The sequence below is a fragment of the Anolis sagrei genome, chromosome 4 (assembly GCF_037176765.1).
Source record: "Anolis sagrei isolate rAnoSag1 chromosome 4, rAnoSag1.mat, whole genome shotgun sequence".
Taxonomy (NCBI): domain Eukaryota; kingdom Metazoa; phylum Chordata; class Lepidosauria; order Squamata; family Dactyloidae; genus Anolis; species Anolis sagrei.
In genome coordinates this window covers 109,770,719-109,789,309 of record NC_090024.1, presented here as the reverse complement: position 1 = coordinate 109,789,309, position 18,591 = coordinate 109,770,719, and the positions used below count along the sequence as shown (strand labels likewise).

The 18,591-nt window shown below is 40.3% G+C and overlaps 1 protein-coding gene across 1 annotated transcript in view; it reads right to left on the bottom strand.

The window, feature by feature from the left end:
- The window catches only part of CRB1 (crumbs cell polarity complex component 1), a 194,330-nt gene that overhangs the window by 105,316 nt on the left and 70,423 nt on the right, over nt 1-18,591 (bottom strand). Inside the window, exons 3-5 of the mRNA XM_067467567.1 lie at nt 16,500-16,695; nt 4,674-4,813; nt 3,344-3,526 (exon numbers count right to left, since the gene is read on the bottom strand). Coding sequence (XP_067323668.1) covers nt 3,344-3,526; nt 4,674-4,813; nt 16,500-16,695 — 519 coding nt within the window. The remainder of the gene's footprint in view (nt 1-3,343; nt 3,527-4,673; nt 4,814-16,499; nt 16,696-18,591) is intronic.

Genomic DNA, 18,591 nt, shown 5'->3' with positions numbered 1-18,591 from the left:
GGCGGTATAGAAGCGTAGTAGTAGTAGTAAGTAAATACTGGTGGTCCTCTTGCATCAAGTGTAGCTGCATTTTAGTTGAACAACACAGTGTTACTGTCTGATATGTGGGAAGGGTATGTTTATGTTCTCGACATGCTTCTAGCTTGGCTGTTGCTCAGCTTGCTGACTCTCAGAGATCAAATTGTCAGTGTTTTTAGCCAAGAAATTAATGCACATATGATTCCAGTGCCATAACATTATTCTCTTCTTTGTTGGCTCACTGTAGTTGAAAATGACTAAAGATGCTGAGGGATTCCCTTTGGGGATTCAGGATGCCAAGATAAATAGTGATAGTGGAAGAGAGAGAGGGAGCTGGCAGAGACCTTCCTTATGAAAAGTCCACCTCCCCCTCAAATGGGGCCTTCAGGCAATGTGCGCATGGATTGTAAACAATATAACCAATTCCGACATTTTTTCTCACTGTGGCTGGCAAAGATTTTTCACAAAAGATCACATTGGTCCAAAAGGTCCCTTTGCGTAAAACCCTCACTTTCTTATCACATAGCCAGACAGCAAAAGATTCCAGAATGGGAGATTAATTATTTTCTATCTTATTTTTATCTTTGCCTGATCAAGATCCCGTCACACAATGTAATTACATCATGATTAACAATCTTCCTTAACAATCTTTTCTGATACCAGGCAAGATTCTGGAAAAGATTATTAAAGAAGTGGTCTGCAAACACTTAGAAACAAATGCAGTCATCGCTAAAAGTCAACATGGATTTATCAAAAACAAGTCATGCCAGACTAATCTGATCTCTTTTTTCGATAGGGTTACAAGCTAGGTAGATGTGGGGAATGCCGTGGATGTAGCGTACCTGGATTTCAGTAAGGTCTTCGACAAGGTCCCCCACGACCTTCTGGCAAACAAACTAGTCAAATGTGGGCTAGGCAAAACTACGGTGAGGTGGATCAGTAATTGGTTAAATGGACGAACCCAGAGGGGTGCTCACTAATGCTTCCTCTTCATCTTGGAAAGAAGTGACAAGTGGAGTGCCACAGGGTTCCGTCCTGGGCCCGGTCCTGTTCAACATCTTTATTAATGATTAGATGAAGGGCTAGAAGGCAGGATCATCAAGTTTGCAGATGACACCAAATTGGGAGGGATAGCCAATACTCCAGAGGATAGGAGCAGGATTCAAAATGACCTTGACAGATTAGAGAGATGGGCCAAAACTAACAAAATGAAGTTCAACAGGGATAAATGCAAGATACTCCACTTAGGTAGGAAAAACGAAATGCAAAGATACAAAATGGGGGACAATGCCTGGCTCGAGAGCAGTATGTGTGAAAAAGATCTTGGAGTCCTCGTGGACAACAAGTTAAACATGAGCCAACAATGTGATGTGGTGGCAAAAAAAGCCAATGGGATTTTGGCCTGCATCAACAGGAGCATAGTGTCTAGATCTAGGGAAGTAATGCTACCCCTCTATTCCGCTTTGGTTAGACCACACCTGGAATAGTGTGTTCAATTCTGGGCACCACAATTCAAGAGAGATATTGACAAGCTGGAACGTGTCCAGAGGAGGGCAACTAAAATGATCAAGGGTCTGGAGAACAAGCCCTATGAGGAGCAGCTTAAGGAGCTGGGCATGTTTAGCCTGAAGAAGAGAAGGCTGAGAGGAGATATGATAGCCATGTATAAATATGTGAGAGGAAGCCACAGGGAGGAGGCAGCAAGCTTGTTTTCTGCTTCCCTGGAGACTAGGACAAACTACAAGAGAGGAGATTCCATCTGAACATGAGGAAGAACTTCCTGACTGTGAGAGCCGTTCAGCAGTGGAACTCTCTGCCCCGGAGTGTGGTGGAGGCTCCTTCTTTGGAAGCTTTTAAACAGAGGTGGATGGCCATCTGTCAGGGGTGATTTGAATGCAATATTCCTGCTTCTTGGCAGGGGGTGTTGGGAATCTGGCGCCCCATGCTCCACATTGCCCATCTCCAACTGAGGGGGATCAGATGGGGGAAGCATGAATTAGCATGGTGTGCGCAGCTTCCCCCATTGCATCCCAAGTCAGGAGCCCTTCTGTGTTGCCCTGGCGGTGGCATGCACTGGCTCTGCCCTTCTTCACTCATGGAGTCACCCCGGCATCATGTGATGGAAGCTAGCCGGCTTAGTGGGTGACGGGCTAAATTGGTACATGCTGCCGAATTTAACTCTGTGTGAAGAGGTCATAAATTAGTATATGGGTTGTGTATGTCTGAGATAAATCAATAACATTCAGACACAACTTGTGTGGTTGCCAGGTCTTTAACTTGAACATCTCCCAGTTGGCCTAAGGGTCAACCACAATTAATTCAACATTCTATCTTTCAACCTATTTTTGTTATATGAAAATTAGCCTGTTTAGAAGTGATCTTCAGAAGTACTATCAGTGTTGACCAATGCATTGACTAGTCCTGTGTCCTAGTCAGTGACCCTGGAAGGACTGAAAGGAAACTCATGAATGCCCTCTCATTGCTGGAGGTGAAAGCTGGCTATTCATGAACCCATGGACCCATTCACTCAGTTAACTGTCAAATGAATTACAGCAGTCTCCAATCACCCTTGGGCTTCATTATCTGTTGTTGGCATGATATTAAACAAAGTTTGTATATCTCCTTGCAATGGAAGGATTATACTGTAACTACCTCTATGATGTTTTGATGGTCCATCATTGTACTGACTTTCAATGTTGTTTATTTTGACAAAGTCCGTAACTGAGACTAAATTACATGAATGCTTATATCCATTTCTATTTTTTAAATGATATTGAAGAAGTCAATTATTTTATGCATCATTACACAAATGCAGTGCAATCCCCTTATGTACAGATTTTATATCCACAGCTTTACCCTTTTATCTTCCAGGGTGGACATTCCTTAGCAGGCAAGTTGATTGGGACAGGTTCTGTGAAAGAAGAAAGTTTTGGAACTGCTGACCTAGCACAAATTTAACTTTGGAATAAGCCGTATACTTAGTCCTTCATTGCATCTTTGAACATCAGAAGTTGTTTTATAATAAGTCTTATTACTAGTCAATCTAATTCAGTATTGTATGTATTAAATGGCAGGAACTCTTTAACATTTCAGAAAATAGTCTTTTCTAATCCTATCCAGAGGTACCGCGACCTTCTCCATGCAATCATGTGGTCTAATCCTTCCTTGAGTTCGAAAAATGCACAGAGGAAAGGATAAATTCAGTGAAAATATGGAATTCTTGCTTATGGAACAGCATTATTTCAGGTTTTGTCCAGCAGGGGGACACTTTTAACTGTGACTCTTAATTAGAAAACCAGGTCAAAAGATGGGGAGGCGACCTTACCTGTGAATCCTAAAGGACAGCGGCACATGTAACCTGATGCTGTGTGGTAGCTGAACTCTGAAGGTAGATCTGGAATTTTTCCATACCAGCTTGACCGTGACAGTTCCACACATTCACTCCCATGGCGGCATGGATTACTGTGACACTCGTCTATGTCGACTTCACAATGTGACCCTGTAAAGCCTGTGTAATTGAAAAAGGGTTGGAAATATTATTGTCTGTAAGAGTATTAAACATTAACTGAAGGAAACAGTAATATTATCAGCATTAAAAGCAATATAATCTTTCAATAAGGACAATGCTACAGAATGTTTGAAACACGTGGAAGGATGAAGCAAGACAACAGATTACAGAAAGTGCTGCCTTTCGGGTTGTGTGTAGTCCTTTTTAGAGCCACCAAAGTGAACTGATCCTTTCCCAAATTCCCAGACATCTCAATTTAGAGTGGGTTTTTTTTGTTAATATTTGGTTTGAAAATTATCCTAACCATGTCCAAACTGCTCATGAAAAAAGTGGGAATGTTAAATAGCCTCTGTGTGTCTGTCTATATATGTCATGTGTCTATGGCATTGAATATTTGCCGTGTATATATACATTGTAATCTGCCCTGAGTGCCCTGTGGGGTGAGAAGGGTGGCTCTGGCCCAGTGTATCTGTCCGAACGGATCTCCCTCTACGTCCCTCCCCGGAGTTTAAGATCGGCTGGGGGGGGGGCCTGCTCTCGACCCCGCCAGTAGCACAAGTGAGGCTAGCGGGGACGAGGAGCAGGGCCTTCTCGGTGGCGGCCCCCTGCCTGTGGAACTCGCTCCTGAGGGAAATCAGAACAGCGACCTCACTTCTCTCTTTCAGGAAAAAACTGAAAACATGGCTGTGGGACCAAGCCTTTGGCCAATAGTGTAGGCAAAGAAAGGATTGATATTGCCTAGGAAATGTCTAATGGAACGGAATCTGGAACCCGGAAGACGAATGCTGAATCACGTGAATAGTTTTATATAATGCGGTTTGATTGCCTTATGTGTTTAACTGTAATAATTACTTTACGTGTTTTCACTATGTTTTTATTATATGTAACTGTAACTGTATAGACACCATTTGGGGCCTTGTTGTGTAGGCCGCCCTGAGTCCCCCCTCGGGAGTTGAGAAGGGCGGGGTAAAAGTAATGGAAATAAATAAATAAATATAAATACTGTAAATAAATAAATAAATAGAGGTCAGATATTCCAGAATTTTGGCTATTGTGGCAAATTCTTTGTGAAAACCTTTGAAAATCTTTTCCCACCAGAAAAATGTTGAATAGACTCTATTTTCTTGCAAGAAAATGCAGAGCTTACCTGCCCAGCAATGGCATATGTAACTCTCCACTGTATCTTCACAGGTTGCGTTGTTATAGCATGGATTTGACCAGCAGAAGGGAATTAACATTTCACAGTGTAGGCCCATGTATCCACTCTCAGTACAGTTGCAAGTATATCTGCATTCCAATCAAAATTAAAATTAAAAAGTTGCATTATCCTTATGTCTCAAAAGCAGATTTTTTGGCAACTTGGCATTCTTCTCAGTTTTATACAATGCTTTTTAGTTCCAGAAGTGTTGCGCCTAGACCAGGCCCATAGCCCGGGGGGGGGGGGGGGCTTGAGGGGCTTCAGCCCCCCTAAAATTCTCAGGGTGGTCTGCGAGAAGGCCTTACTGGTACATTATTTAAACTGTTATGTTTATTCATATCATGATGTGATCACCATGCTCAATATATCCCATATGCATGGGGGTATTGGGATAATGATACAAAAGGTTTGCTAGGGTAGATCCTGACTCCCCCCCCCTCCCGAATCAAAATCCTGGTTACGGGCCTCGCCTAGACCTAGTGGTCTAATGTAGGAGTGAGGAACATTTCTTCTGTCGGTGGCCACGTTTCCTTGGGGAGTGTAATTTGTGTGTGAAAGGGTGTGTGTGTACAACTTTGTATTGGGGTGTAGCAAAAGCAAAAATGAACCTTTCACTTTCCCTTTTTGCACACATGCTATGTGTTATACTTTGATAGAGTCTGACTGGGAGAAGACTCTCTTGCCAGTATAATTGAATATTGCTTCGTTTACTTCCTACCAAAGAGACAGACAGACTCACACACACACATAGAGAGATTTTGCGTATGCTCTCAGTAGGAAAATTTCTTATGAGCCTAGTCACTCAGATTAACCCTTTTTTATTTTTGCAATCTCTAGGCCCAACAAGAATGTTTGTTTCATAATTTATCCTCTAAATTTTGAAAAGGGAACATTTAGTTGTTCTACCTCACTTTTCAAAATGCATACTTATGCAGACATGTACGCAAACGTGTACTCACCCACCCTCAGAATTGAGTCAATGTGTAGCAGTTGAAAGTTGGGCAAGGAAAACAAAAATCAAATATACACAAGCAACAGACCTTAAAGAAACTTGGATTAAAGTCGCACACAGATGGTACATGACACCCCAGAAACTTGGAAAATGTTACAAAAATATAAACACTAAATGCTGGAAATGTGGAAAGATAGAAGGAACATATTTCCACATGTGGTGGTCGTGCACTAAAGCTCGAACATATTGGAGAAAAATACATAAGACACTACAGGAAATATTAAATATGAAAATCCCATTTGAACCAGAAATATTTTTATTAGTAATTACAGACCAAAAAACAGAGAAGAATACAGACAAAATCCTCTTTCTCCTAAACACTGCAGCAAGAATATGCTATGCGAAATTGTGGAAAAAAGAAGATATACCAGAAATTAGTGATTGGATTGAAAAAGGTGATGGACATTAAAAATATGAACAGGTTAACATATCTAATAACAAAAAAGGGACCCCAATAAAAGAGACTAACTGGACAAAAGTAATAAATTATTTGAAACAAAGAAATTGACATATAATAATATGAAGGGAATAGAAATCAAGCGTGAAAAAAGAGAGAAGGAGAAAGAAAGAAGAGGAAAAACCACTAGGAAGATACTCAGGAAGTCAACAAAGGAGTTACACAACAATCTGCTCCTACACTTTTTTTCTTTTTCTCTTTCTTTTCTTTCCTTCTGTCTCTCACTTTTTTTAACACTACTCTATATTTGCACAAAATAAAAAATTTTCTCAATAAAGATGATTTTAAAAAAATGTTGGGCAAAGAGACCATCTACACTGTAGAATTAATGTCATTTGTAAAAACTTTAACTCAATGCTATGGAATCCTTGGAGTTGTAATTTCATGAGGCACTAGCATTTTTTGGCTGAGACGGCAAAAGTCATTCTATGATTCTGTAGCATTGAGCCATGGCAATTAGAACAGGGGTCCTCAAACTTTTTAAACAGAGGGCCAGGTCACAGTCCCTCAAACTGTTGGAGGGCCAGATTATAATTTGGAAAAAAACATGAATAATTCCCATGCACACTGCACATATCTTATTTGTAATGCAAAAAAAACCCCCTAAAAACAATACAATAATTTAAATGAAGAACAATGTTAACCAATATAAACTTATTAGTATTTCAATGGGAAGTGTGGGCCTGCTTTTGGCTGATGAGATAGGATTGTTATTGTGTGCTTTCAAGTCGTTTCAGCCTTAGGTTGACACTGAGTGAGGGCCAGGTAAATGACCTTGGAGGGCCGTATCTGGCCCCCGGGCCTTAGTTTGAGGACCCCTAATGTAGACAGGGTTGGTCCCAACCCTGCTATATGCCTACGAAACGTGGACTGTCTACAGATGTTACATGCAACTCCTGGAACGATTCCATCAGCATTGCTTCCGGAAGATCCTGCAAATCTTTTGGGAAGACAGGTGGACAAACGTCAGCATGCTGGAAGAAGCAAAGACCACCAGCATTGAAGTGATGGTCCTTCGCCATCAACTCCACAGGACCAGCCAGGTAGTCCGGATGCCCGATCACCATCTCCCAAAGCAGTTGCTCTACTCCAAACTCAAGAATGGAAAACGGAATGTTGGTGGACAGAAAAAGAGGTTAAAAATGGGCTCAAAGCCAACCTTTAAAACTCTGGCATAGACATTGAGAACTGGGAAGCCTGACTCTTGAGTGCTCCAGTTGGAGGTCAGCTGTGACCAGCAGTGCTGCAGAATTTGAAGAGGCACGTATGGAGGGAGAAAGAGAGAAATGTGCCAAGAGGAAGGCATGTCAAGCCAACCCTGACCGAGACCGCCTTCCACCTGGAAACCAATGCCCTCACTGCGGGAGAAGCTAAAGATCAAGAATAGGGCTCCACAGTCACCTACGGACCCACCAGAACACTGATCCTGGAAGACTATCCTACTTGGCCAACGAGGGATCGCCTAAGAAAGTAAGTAATGTAGACATACCCTAGGATTCCAGAAGACCAGAGCAAATCTCATTGTTTTGGTATAGACAATTATAAGAAAGATATTGAATGGATAAGAAGATAGGCATCAATTGGAAAGGTAATGAAATAGATAATATTTTCTTCCATTCCAAGGAAGAACAAATTGCAAAAGCCTATAAAATATTATTATAATCAGACAAAGAAGTCTATCTAATCAAAGATACTATGATTCAATGGTCAGAGAATTTGGGCCATAATATTCAACTAGACAAATGGGAAGAAATGTGAAAAACAAAGATTAAATTCACAAGATGCAATTTAATCTTATAAAAGAAAATTTATACAAGATGCTGTATAGATAGTACACAATGCCAGAAAAATTAGCAAAGATAGAACCAAAATTTTAAAAATATTAGTTGGAAATGTCATGAAAAAAGGAACCTTTTACCCTATGTGGTGGACATGTCCTAAAGCAGAAAGAAAAAAAAAGAAGAAAAAAAAGAAAGAAAAATCTGGATTATAATTCATAGAAACACTGAAAACATCTTAAAAATTAAAGTACAACTAGAGCCAGAAATGTGTTTGGACTTACAAATTTAACACTTCTAAACATATTCTTTTTATACATGGTAACTGCAGCAAGAACGGTATATCCTTACTATTCGAAACAAGAAGAAATCCCCACCCAACATTTATAGATTACAAAAATGTTGGACATGGCAGATATGGACAAACTGACAAGGCAAGGAATAACAAGAAAAAATGAGAAGTTAGTGACAGAAACCCAGGATCTCTAACGATATTCAAGAGATCCTCGAAAGTTAATACACTTTTTCTACTCCTACCTCATCCAGGGTTTTATCCTTTTATCTTTTCCATTTGGCCTGCCCATTTTGTTCAATTTTTTATTAAGCTATTTTGCTTTGTTTACTTTATTTTGCCACTGTATTTACTTTATTATGATGTAATTTTTGTTGTTGTATTTTGTACTTTATTTTTCTGTATTGTATCTTTGGGCTTGGTCTCATGTTAGCCACCCCAAGTCCCCTTCGAGGAGATGGCGGTGGGGTATAAATAAAGATTATTATTATTATTATTATTATTATTATTATTATTATTATTATGTCATTAAAACTTCCCAGAAAACTTGAAAAAAGAACTTGAAGTAGAACTTAATGGAAGAGGATTAATGAAAGTAAAAGACTGAGATCTGAAAATGGCAAATATGGAAAGAATAAAAGAGGAATTAGGAAACTTAGACTGGTACAAGTATTTACAATTGGGTAAATGGTCAAGTGATATAAGGAAAAAGTATAATGGAGGTAGGGAATATACAAAAATGGAAAAGATGATAATTCAAAGGGAGACTAAAGAAGAGAATATAACATTAAAAGGCACAGTAAGTGATATTTATAAACTATTATTAATGAATGGACAAGAACAAGATTATTTGAAGGAAGTATGGGAATCAGCCTTGGGGGGGGGGATGAATAATCATGAATGGGCAAACATATGGAATATGAGAATACTAAAAATATGTCTATAAGAATTAAAGAAAATTACTACAAAATGATATGGAGGTGGTATCTAACTCCCATTAGATTAAATCAGATTGATAAAAAATACTCAAATCAGTGCTGGAGAGGTTGTCAGGAAATAGGGACGTACGTTCATATGTGGTGGTCATGTAACATTATACAAAAATTTTGGGAAAGCATATTCAAAGAAATAAGAGTAATAATAAAAATAGAGACTGAGATTACACCAAAATTAGCATTATTACTTATACATGATAATATAATTCCCTTACAAGAGGAGAAAGAATTGGTCTCTAATTTGATAACAGTAGCTAAGTTGTTAATAGCAAAAAAAACTGGAAAGAAAAAAAATAAATTCAATTAGAGGAATGGTATAGGGAAATTTGGAATATAGTGATTAATGATAAGCTAACTTGCAACATTAAAATTAAAAGAGGAATATGTAAACAATAGGGCTGGGCGGTTTCGTTTCGTTAATTCGTAATTTGTTAATAATTCGTTAATTTTTTTAATTACAAAACGATAACGAACCATTCTGGAGCAATCTTAAAAAAAACGAATTTTTAAATAGTTTTGTAAATGCTTCGTATTTCGTTATTGTATTCGTTTCGTTATTGTTTTGAGGTCGTTTTGTTATTATTTCTGCATGTCTGGGGCAAGTTTTATGGTTTTTTTTGTTTAATTAGTGAAAAAAAATTATAATATCACACCAACAGTCAACAGAGGGAGAGGGAAGCTTCAGAAGTTTTTGGAGGTTTTTTAGCATATTTCGCGGTCGCGTCCGCCATTAACGAATCGATTCGTTATTGTTTCGGAAATCGATTCTTTAATGTTTTGTAATTTTTTTCACATTTACGAAATTTCGTAAATATCGAACTTTTTAAAAGGAAAATTTTGTAATTATTTTTAATAACGAAACGCAAAAACCCCCAAAAAACGAATCGATTTTAGAAACAAATTTTTCCGTTGTTACCCAGGCCTAGTAAACAAACAGATTTTTGGAAAATATGGGGAAAATTTATTGAGTATGTGTTTAATGAGGGAAAGGGATTTAAGCCAGCAAGAGAAACGATGATATTTTGGAATGGTGAAACAACATGAGTTGGTTGGTCCTGGTGGAGGGGGCACAAACTAAGGGTAAGGGGAAGAGGGGGAAAAACGGTATAATAAAAGTAACTATTAAGAAAAACAATATGTATAAGCGGATAAAAGATGTGTGATAGAGTTACATATAGTACAAGTTGTAATGGAAATTTAAAGATAATGACAAGAAATATGACTATAGATGTTTTTGATGTTTATTTACATATTAGATTGCATATAATATGACATACTCTTTTGTCTAAGAAAAAACTTAAATAAAAATAAAATAAAATTTTTATTATTGACAAAAATGTTTTTTAAAAATTATGAAGAATACAGAAAAGTAGAAAGTGTTAGAGCTTTCTATTTTCCGTTTCACAACTTTTCTATCTCCTTTGTTTCAAAACACTTTACAGTGCTCTTTTCTATCCTTCCGTTTTAGATTACAAAAGATTTCCCCCTTTTTAACATCATAGAAACCGTTTTTTGTATTAGATAACAATAGAAGAAGATGAAGGTGCAAGATGTTAAAAATGTCCCTGTTCTCTATACACTCTTATACCCTTCCCCATTCCTTATGTATCTTGTAATAAAAATTATATGGAAAAAAAAACCCCAACCTTCTTATTTAACCACTCTTCACTAAGTTTAAGACAGAAAACACAACTCAAAATTGTCCTCAAAGTGAGGAAACAAAATGATGCCATAAAATCTGCTTTTTGCTTCATTTAAGGAGAGCAGCGCCTGTAATCAGAACGAATTAATTCAAAGGACAGCTTTATTGGCATAGCCTTGGCAGCGGAATAAATAATGGTTATTGTGGCATTCAGGCAGAATAGGGGATTCTACCTCCGTGTGACATCTGTTCTGTTGTGATAGGAGAATGCAATGATTCACATCATTCACCCTATTTCATTGTTCAGTATATATATGTAACCAAAATGTCAACACCCACATATAAAAAGAAGGTTTCTTAGTTTTGTGTGTGTGTGTGTGTGTGTGTGTGTGTGTGTGGTGGAGGGACATTTCCAAGAGTAAAGTCATCATCACCATCATTATCATCATCATCATCATCATCATCATCATCATCATCAACAACAACAACAACAACAACATCCTCACCATCACCACCAGCCCAAAGTCTAGGGACCTCATTGCATGGATGAGGTCCAGCACCATAATTCACCATGGAGACTGTGGGGTAATCCCAGTGACACAGCAGAGAGGGAGTGGGGCAATCCCAGTGCCCCAGACACCAGCTGATGCTTCCATATCCCTCATGGGGAAGTGTCACTGCTACTGCAAAGCACTGTTGTTCCTTAAGGAACATGGGGCAGCCCCTATGTTGGTGATGGCAGCAGCAGCAGCATCCCAACATGCTGCTCTGTCAGTTAGCCCATAGAGCCCCACTGGAAATTGCCATACATTGTTTGATGGGTGTTCTGTCACCGCTGGGCTTAAAATGAAGTGCTTTTAAAACAGGATGTGCAACTTGAGCCCAACGGGAAGCCAGGGAGCCCGAAGAGAAGCTTTTAGAGATTTTTTCCCCATAAACAGTCTTTAGAGGGCTTGAGCTTAAATACAACAAAGTCTTTATTGATGAACAATCAAATAGAAATGTATTGTCGAAGGCTTTCATGGCTGGAATCACTAGGTTCTTGTGGGTTTTTTTGGGCTATAGGGCCATGTTCTAGAGGCATTTCTCCTGACGTTTCGCCTGCATCTATGGCAAGCATCCTCAGAGGTAGTGAGGTATGTTGGAAATAGGACAATGGGTTTATATATCTGTGGAATGGCTGGGGTGGGGCAAAGAGCTCTTCTCTGCTAGAGCTAGGTGTGAATGTTTCAACTGACCACGTTCATTAGCATTTGAAGGCCTGGCTGAGCCTGGGAAAATCTTTTGTTGAGAGGTGTTAAGATGTGCCTGGTTGTTTCCTCTCTGCTGTTTTGCTGTTGTAATTTTGGAGTTTTTTAATACTGGTAGCCAGATTTTGTTCATTTTCATGGTCTCTTCCTTTCTGTTGGAATTGTTCACATGCTTGTGGATTTCAATGGCTTCTCTGTGTAGTCTGACATGGTGGTTGTTGGTGTGGTCCAGCATTTCTGTGTTCTCAAATAATATGCTGTGTCCAGGCTGGTTCATCAGGTGCTCTGCTATGGCTGACTTCTCTGGTTGAAGTAGTCTGCAGTGCCTTTCATGTTCCTTGATTCGTGTTTGGGCAATGCTGCGTTTGGTGGTCCCTATGTAGACTTGTCCACAGCTGCATGGTACACGGTAGACTCCTGCAGAAGTGAGAGGATCCCTCTTGTCCTTTGCTGAATGTAGCATTTGTTGGATTTTCTTGGTGGGTTTGTAGATTGTTTGTATGTTGTGTTTCCTCATCAGCTTCCCTATGCGGTCAGTGGTTCCCTTGATGTATGGCAGGAACACTTTTCCTCTGGGTGGATCTTCATCTTTACTCTCGTGGCTTGTTCTTGGTCTAGCAGCTCTTCTGATGTCTGAGGTGGAGTATCCATTGGCCTGGAGAGCCCAGTTGAAGTGGTTCAGTTCATCTTGGAGGAGGTGGGGTTCGCAGATTCTTTTTGCACGGTCTGCCAAGGCTTTAATGGTGCTTCTTTTTTGCCTTGGGTGATGGTTGGAGTTTTTATGTAGATATCTATCTGTGTGGGGGGGGGGGGGGGGGTTTCTGTAGACGGTGTGACCCAATCAAATAGAAACTTCTTTTGTCTTCAAAGGTTAAACAAATGCTTCCAGGCTTCAAGCAACTGGTGGCTTCTAACTGTTTCTTTGCTTTACTTTACAAGAAAATCCCTTTCCAAACTTCTCCCAGGCGAACTGTGAACCTAAACCTAACTGGTGTGGATCCACTACCGTGCTGAACTGCGTCTCAAAACCGAGTGGACCTACCAGTAGGCCTGTAGTCACTTAGCTGGAGTTCTTGATGTTTAAAGCTGTTATTCCCTCCGAAATTCCTCAGGGCTGTAAGGCTGTTTCCCTGGAACCTTTGTGAATCTTTAGATGCTCTTAAGACTGTTCTCCTCCGGGAAGTCTTAAGGGTTGAAGCCTTTGTACAGGAGAAAGTCTGTACAAATCCTGTACATTAGCTATTCTTGCAGAGACTAACTGAAAAATGGCTCCCTTCCCTTCTCTAAACCCAAAAAGGGGGCGGGACTAGAGAACCTAATGATGATGAACAGGTGGCCTGCCCTATGACTGCAAACTTTAACAGGAAGCCACCCTGCTGCAGAATCCCAAGCCTTGGGCTGCAAGCAAACACTTAATACAAGGCAAATAGTGGGAGCTTCTGGTACAGCTGTACCAGCACAATGGGCAGCATAGGGTTCCCTGGGCAAACGCGTAGAAGCATCCTAGGAGGCTTCAATTGCCCCATGTGATGAGGCCCTAATAGGTTGCTGATAGGGAAAATTGAGACAGGATATAATAGTAGTGTTCAATCCTAATCAATAGTAGTCCCCTCTAACATTTTGCTACAGAATGCACTCGTTCCAGTTTGAAAGGCTTTTCAGTTTGAAAGGCTTAAATAACAACTCTCTATATAAAAATCTGGATCTACTCGCTGAAGTGGTAAACTTCCACCTGGGACTTTGAACTTGACCACTTCATAGTACAAGCAGGGATCTCACATTGCTTAATTCAGTGGTTCCCAACCTTTGGTCCTCCAGGTGTTTTGAACTTCAACTCCCAGAAATCCCAACCAGCTTACCAGCTGTTAAGTATTGTGGAAGATGAAGTCCAAAACACCTTGAGGACCAAAATTTGGGTACCACTGGCTTAAATGCCACCTAGCACAAAGACATTCACTTGTTAATGACAGCCAGATCATATAGTTAGGATTCTCTGTCTAGTATGGGGATGCCATGGTAGGCAAGTAAAATAAGGAACATAAGCAGGACCTTCTGAAATTTCCTTTTCTGCACAACCCTTAAAGAGCACTATTCCTTATTGAGCATTCACACTGTAGCTCAGGTGTGTCCAAAGTCTGGCTCGGGGGCCAATTGTGGCCCTTGTTCAAATTTCCACCTGTCCTCTCTCTTCAGACCTCCTTTTATTGCTTCTGTCCTTTCTCCCTATTTCCCGTCTTTGACTTCTTTCCTCTCTTTGTTTCTTTTTTTATTCCTTCTTAGGGGTCAGGGCCCCAGAAAAGGTGGGTTTCTTGGAAGGAGAGACCCTTCGCCCCTTCGGTTTGGGACCCACCTACCTGCGTGACCACATTTCCGTATACGAACCCACACGATCTCTTTGTTCATCTGGAGGGGCCCTGCTCATGATCCCACCTGCATCGCAAGCGTGATTGGTGGGAACGACGGACAGGACCTTCTCGGTGGTGGCCCCACGACTCTAGAACTCCCTGCCCAAGGACATCAGGCATGCCCCAACTTTGGCAGTCTTTAGAAGGAGCTTGAAAACATGGATGTTCCAGTGTGCCTTCCCAGATTAAGGAATCCCAAGCAATTTGTCCCAAATGCACTTTACGAGAGAGTTAGAATTGTCTGCACACCTAAAATATCCATCCTATTTCACCTGGATATGCCCAGCATTTTTTTAAAAAAATTAACCATTACATTTGGTCGTGATTTTTGTTATTGTTTTGCTTTGCTATGAGTTATTTATTGTTGTATTGTTGTTGTGTTTTTTGTCTCTGATGTATTTGGGCTCGGACTCTTGTAAGCCACACCGAGTCCTGCGGGAGATGGTAGCGGGGTCTAAATAAAGGTTTATTATTATTATTATTATGGAGCCCCCAGTGGTGCAGGGGGTTAAACCCCTGTGCCGGCAGGACTGAAGACTGACAGTTCACAGGTTCGAATCCGGGGAGAGGCGGATGAGCTCCCTCTATCAGCTCGAGCTCCTCATGCGGGGACATGAGAGAAGCTTCCCACAAGGATGATAAAAACATCAAATCATCCGGGCGTCCCCTGGGCAACGTCCTTGCAGACGGCCAATTCTCTCACAACAGGAGCGACTTGCAGTTTCTCAGGTCGCTCCTGACACGACAAAAATATTATTATTATTATTATTATTATTATTATTATTATTATTGAGCGTCACCTTCTCCTCGGGTGGCTCTGGCCTTGAGATGGGTCGCCACCCCATGTTTTCCAAAAAAGCTGCTGTTCACTGTGACTATGCCATAGTAAAGAAAAGGGGAGAGCCAGGTGGCAACTATAACCCCCCCACCATCACCACCACCACCACCATCAAAGCACTCCTACAGGTGGCCATGCCACCGCTGCTGAAAAACCTCCAGAGAAGGAGACTCCACAAACCTCTTAGGCAGCATATACCACTGTCTGAAATTACATGAAGGCACACAGCAACAACAATCCTAATTAACCTGATTCTTTCATCAGCTAAAAGCAGGTCCACGCTTCCCATGGAAAGGTTGGTATCAGGTATGTAGCTGGGGGGGAGAGGGCTTTGGGGGCTTCAGCCCCCCCCCCCCGAAATTCTCATGGTGGTCTGCGAAAAGGCCTTACTGGTACATTATTTAAACTGTTATATCATTCATATCATGATCTGATCACCATGCTCAATGTATCTCATATGCATGGGGGTATTAGGGTAACGATACAAAAGGTTTGCTAGGGTAGACCCTCTTTTACTCAGACTCAGCCCCCCCCCATTCAAACTCAGCCCCCCCCCCCCAATCAAAATCCTGGCTAAGGGCCTAGTTGGTATGTTTATGGTGCTTTACATTTTTCTTCATTTTATATATTGTGTTGTTTTTTCATGTTTTTTTTGTACTATAAGTAAGACATATGCAGTGTGCATAGCCTGCCCCCCCAAGAGGCTGAGAGACCGTGAACTGGTCCTTGGCTTAAAAAGTTTAGGGGCCCCCTGCTAACTTAATAGCAACTTGATTAAAAAAAACCAAACAAACAAGGAAACCAGTCACTATAGAATTCTTTGTGCTCACAGTCTTGGGGTAATTGGAAGTCTACGCGACTCTTGGTAGCATCTAGTCCATTTAAATTTGCTTCACTTCTCCACTTAAGACTTTGACCACACAGATCTCATGGCTTCAGCACCAATTCCAGCATCAATTAGTGGCCAAATATCCAGTTTGTAAACAAAAGCAAGACATCCACATTTTTAGCCGGCTTGACCCAGAGATGATTCCTCCTTATTAGGCTAAATGTAACATGTGCTTGTCACCTGTTGTCAACTCTTTTCCCATACTGGGAGTACATACCCGTTGATATCATCTATACACTGCCCCCCATTGAGGCATGGTTGACTTGCACATTCATCAGTGTTGACGGCACAGAGTTCACCAAGAAAGCCAACCGGACAGGAACAGTAATAGCCCCCTAGACTGTCATGACAGGTTCCACCATGCAGGCAAGGCTGTGACAAACACTCATCAATTTCCAGCTCACAGTTGATACCTGTAGAAAAATTAAGTACAATATAAAATCTGAAGGGAAATCAGGAGAATCTGATCTAGGAATACATTTCTATTTGCAGGCTTCTTCTTCTTTTCTTTTCTTTCTTTTCTTTTGAACCAATGTCCTATCTTTTTCTTTTTTCATTATTTCTTTGATCTTTTCTTCTTTTTCTCTTTTTTTATTTTTTGTATTATATCATACATAGAAACATACAATCTTCAAAATTCAGCAGTTAAAATACCAGTATTTTTCCCCAATCCCACCACCATCACATCCCCTCCCACTCCCCATCTAGGAACAGTTTACTACTCTTGCAATAAGGTAAAGGTAAAGGTAGTCCCCTGACATCAAGTCCAGTCATGTCTGACTCTGGGGTGTGGTGCTCATCTCCATTTCTAAGCCAAAGAGCCAGCGTTGTCCGTAGACACCTCCAAAGTCATGTGGCCGGCATGACTGCATGGAGCGCCGTTATACTCTTGCTATACTTATTACAATTGTTCGATCATGAGGATAGTCTTATTTAACTCCTTATATCAATATTTCTCCTTTATTCTGGAAATGAGATCCTTCCATTTTGCCTCCCAGGTCCTTCTGATTTGGCCCATCCTATAATAACTTTTCCTTTGTCAGGAGTCAATTTCTGATGGCATGAAGACATCAAAAATTCCCTCCATGACATCCTGACTGAATCATCCTGACTGCCTCAGTTTTCTCTCTGTGACATTTTGAAGCCAGCAGAAGGCACTGGAAACCTTGTACTGGAACTTGTGAAGCAACAAGCTCTAATAAGGAAACTGAGAAGAGGAGGAAATGGGCAGGAAAGGTGTATAAAAGGAAGTGGTGGTGGGAAAAGGTCAGTAGTGTCTTTCTTTGCTGCAGAGATACAAGCAATATATTCATTTCCAAGCAAAACCGGCTTGTGAGTGATCATTTAGTATTGCTATATAAAAACTACAGTCTTACATCCTTTCACTAATATAATCTTGGAGTAGGTAGCAGGCTAGACTTTTTATATCCCATTTCTTGTGGTCCTTCAAGCCTAGGGCAACTGAGGCTTTAATTGCATCCATCATGTATTTTATTATTCCCTCACATTCTTTAAATTCCCCATTTACCTTCCATTTTCTGAGTGAAAAATTGAGTCTTGTTCCATTCTATATTAATCCCTAATAGCTCCTCCATTTCCTTCTTAATTATTTTATGGAACTTTTATATTTTTTCACATTCCCACCACATGTGGACGTATGTTCCGATTTCCCCACAATTATGCCAACATAGTTTTGGGCACGTTCTCGTAATATGTGCCAATTGCACGGGAATTCTACTTGATTTTGTCAGTATTTTCCATTGCATTTGCTTAATTTTTAGATGTTTTATTTCATTGATTGATTTTATCCAATTGTCTATTTCTCTCTTGCTGCAACTTAATTCCTCCTCCCAGACTTCTATCAGGGTAGATTTTGTGTTGTATTGTATTTCTGTGATTATTTTGTATATGAATCCCATGATTCCTTTCTCCTTCTCAACTTTCCATTTTATTATTTTGTCGAGATTTATTTCTGAGGTTTCTTTAGTCTTCCATTCCGTTGGCTTTTTATTTTTATTTTTATTTTTTTAAAAATAAATAAATAAATTTTATTTCGAAAAAATAATGCACCAACCATATATGTTGCAAAAATATACACCTACACAAACAAACACACATACACAAACAATCCTCCATACAGTTAACCCTCCACCCACCCCCAGTGCTACTCACCACCTTGACTTCCATCACTAATCCACGCAGGATTTATGCACAACTTATTTAACCCTCTATACTAATACAATAAATTCCTCTTGTTTTTATTTCTTTAGCTCTCCCGTCAAGTATGCTAAGGCCAGCTTCCAGTTTCT